This window comes from Capsicum annuum, chromosome 5 (genome assembly GCF_002878395.1).
Source record: "Capsicum annuum cultivar UCD-10X-F1 chromosome 5, UCD10Xv1.1, whole genome shotgun sequence".
Lineage (NCBI taxonomy): Eukaryota > Viridiplantae > Streptophyta > Magnoliopsida > Solanales > Solanaceae > Capsicum > Capsicum annuum.
The window spans coordinates 3826350-3829551 of NC_061115.1; the positions used below are offsets into that span (position 1 = coordinate 3826350).

The 3202-nt window shown below is 37.3% G+C and overlaps 1 protein-coding gene across 1 annotated transcript in view; it reads left to right on the forward strand.

The window, feature by feature from the left end:
• LOC107872276 (LRR receptor-like serine/threonine-protein kinase EFR) overlaps positions 1 to 653 on the forward strand; it is a 6233-nt gene extending 5580 nt beyond the window's left edge. The window contains exons 3-4 of the mRNA XM_047412933.1: positions 10 to 156; positions 301 to 653. Of these exons, the coding sequence (XP_047268889.1) occupies positions 10 to 156; positions 301 to 653 (500 nt within the window). The remainder of the gene's footprint in view (positions 1 to 9; positions 157 to 300) is intronic.
• The last annotated feature ends 2549 nt before the right edge of the window (positions 654 to 3202 follow it).

Below are 3202 nucleotides of genomic sequence, written 5' to 3' on the forward strand. Positions count from 1 at the left end.
CTCCGATAGTTCATTGCGACCTAAAGCCGGCAAACATTCTTTTGGATGAAGATATGGTGGCACATGTTGGTGATTTTGGAATCTCTAAGATTTTAGCCGTAAGCAAGTCCATGGCACATACCGAGACACTGGGCACTCTTGGATACATGGCACCAGGTATAAAATTCCACTCACTTAGATTTTCTCTTATCATAATAAAGCCTCTCCAAATTCTAGAAGAAGAAAAACAAGTCTTTATCTGTATAGAATTATTTTTAATTTCAATTTGAATAACTTTTTTTCATTTCTTTGTTTTCTAAGAATATGGCTCAGAGGCAATAGTGTCCACTAGTGGTGATGTTTATAGTTGTGGCATCATGTTGATGGAGGTTTTGACCAAAAGAAGGCCAACAGATGAAGAGATATGCAATGAAAATCTTGACTTGAGGAAATGGATAACACAATCATTTCCAGGGTCTATGATGGACGTTGTAGATGACAATTTTTTTCCGGAGGAAGAACAAATCACTTCTAAAAGTGAAATCTGCATAGACTCAGTGATACAATTGGCTTTAGAATGCACAAAGGAAACACCAGAATCAAGAATAAACATGAAAGATGTAGTCACGAGCCTTAACAAAATCAAGATCACATATCTCGGAACCAGAATTTAGCTGTTACGATCCGAACCGGGGCCCTAGCCATGACGAGCATCCGAACCGTGAAGGCCCGGACGCCCTTCTAACTTGTAATCACATGCACTGCTCATATATGTAGAAGGATAATGCGGAAATATATAATGAAACAGAATCATGGTCATAAGTCTGATATTAATTCAACAATGGAAAATGAAATCCAAAACCATCTGACAACATCTGAAAATCGTAATCTCTACTACATGATCAAATAACAACTGTCTGAAAACTTGAACAAGGCCTCAGTAGACCAAAACCATAATATATAATAACTGTTTGAAAGAAACTAGGCCTTCTAAAATATAGAAGGCTCACCAACTGGTACTCTTCACTCCTGTCTGATGAAATCTACTGCTTATCAGGACCCAAAACTGAGCCTCGGAACCTGGAGGGAGGGGGGTCAATACAGTTGTACTGGTACTCAAAGTAATACAAAATAAAGCTTTTATATAAATAAAATACTGGAGAGCAATTTGTCAGAACATCATACATAAAATAGTTTTCAAAACACATGGGCACTTTTCTGAAAAATCATAAATCATTCTTGACAATGCAGTTTCTGATCTTCGTATTAATTCTGAGTTAGGTGGAGCTCCCCTACAAGTTTGATATTCCACGGGCTATATGGAATCCGACATTGACTCGGCAGGGAAGCCCCCAACCTAAGTGTGTTGTAAGGGTTGGAGTGTCTGAGTCTGATACGCCACAGGGCACTAGGCCAGCGTATAATAATATACCTAGATCGGCAAATGACGGTTTTGGGCAATGAGTTATCTAAACTCACGCTTTCTTCGGGGAACCACCTAACATCTCATTATGTCCAATTTTAGCCTGTTGTGAATATGAGTCATTCTGAAGTCTAAATCATGAAAATCTGATAAAAATCTGATTTCTGTATTAGTCTGAGTCTGTTATGGCATTGTCTGATTTGGTATCGTCATACCAAGACTTGCAAGTCATGTTTTCTGAGCCATAGAATATTAAGCATGATCTTTCAAAGTCATAATCCAAATATAACATTATTCAAGACATTTCATAACATGCTTTTCAAGATGCATTCAAACGATTTCATAGTATATCATAAGTAAATGAAAATCATCACAAGAGACGGATTTTTCATGAGGGATTTTTCATGAATCATGCTCTCAATTCAATCATCAATCTTAAAACACATGTTTACATATATATATATATAATTTCAAATAAATTGGGGGGAAGGCCTAAAGACTAAAACAATATCATCAATGTTTCTAAAACATAAATATATTCATAAATTCGAAACTCTTTTCTTAAAAACATGATTTCTATGCCCATGAGATTTTAGAAAAAATCTCTGTACCTATATTTAGGAAATCAAGGGATTCCAAATCTCCAATTTGTTTCGAAAATCCACGGTTGAATCTTGAGTTATTTACGATTCTTACTTGAAACCCTTGGGAGAGTTCTTGAGAGAATTTGATAGAAGTGAATGTATTTTGGTGTATTTGGGATTAAATCCCATGTTTAAGATGATTGGGGGATTAAAAATACCCAAAACACCCTTAATGATTCGGGAAAAACTGAACAAAATAAGCCCAGTCGAACTTCCTAGGGCGGCGCCCTTCCTAGCCCGAGAGAGTACCTAGGGTGGCGCCTTGGCTAGTCCGGGGGAGTAACCTGAGCGACGCGGGCTAATCGCCCCAAGCTACTGGTTTGGCATACCAAACATGCCCTTAAGCTTGTCTAAATATTCTGAAACTCACCTGAGATGTACTCCTAACTTTCGCCATCACAACGCAACAAAAAAATTAAGAAACAGAGGTCGTAAAGGTCAAAAATAAAATCCCCGAAGATTGAGAGATAAAAAATGAGACTAAGTCTCTTTGACACTTAGAAAAATTTCTAGTCTTTTCAACTCTTTGAGCATACTACTAAAAGCTAACACCCGCATGGATTTTACGGGGTGTTACATTATATCCTCCTTAGGATCATTCGTCCTCGAATGATGGGTAAGAACTTGTTGATGCTTAAAGGTATGAAATAATGTGGACATAATTTGTCCTCTAGGAAAGGATATATCTGATCTGAAATATTTAAATCTCTATCATGAAACTGAATTCTGAGCTGACTGGACTTTACTTGCTTCAAGAAGCTGATCATGCTGAGAGTTTAGAATTTCCTTGGAGTGTTCATGATCCAATCATACACATTGAAGTGAGAAGTGATAATTTATGCAAGTAAGAATCATGAGGCAACAAGAATTAGCTCGTACCGGGGTATTTATACTACCTGAGCTAAAATACTTGGAAGTATTTGAGATAATGCTCTGAACTCTTATGAACTGAGTCATGACTAAATAGCTGAATATGAAACATGATGCTTGGATTGAACTGAATTCGTGATTTACATGGATAGAATAGATTCCCTCTTGGGATGGTCATACACATGAGACTTCAGATAATAGGACTGGGTGAAAAAGGTGGAACACCACAATAACTTGCCTGCCCGACTGTTAAACTGAATTGCTGGTTATACAGGCGGAATTATAC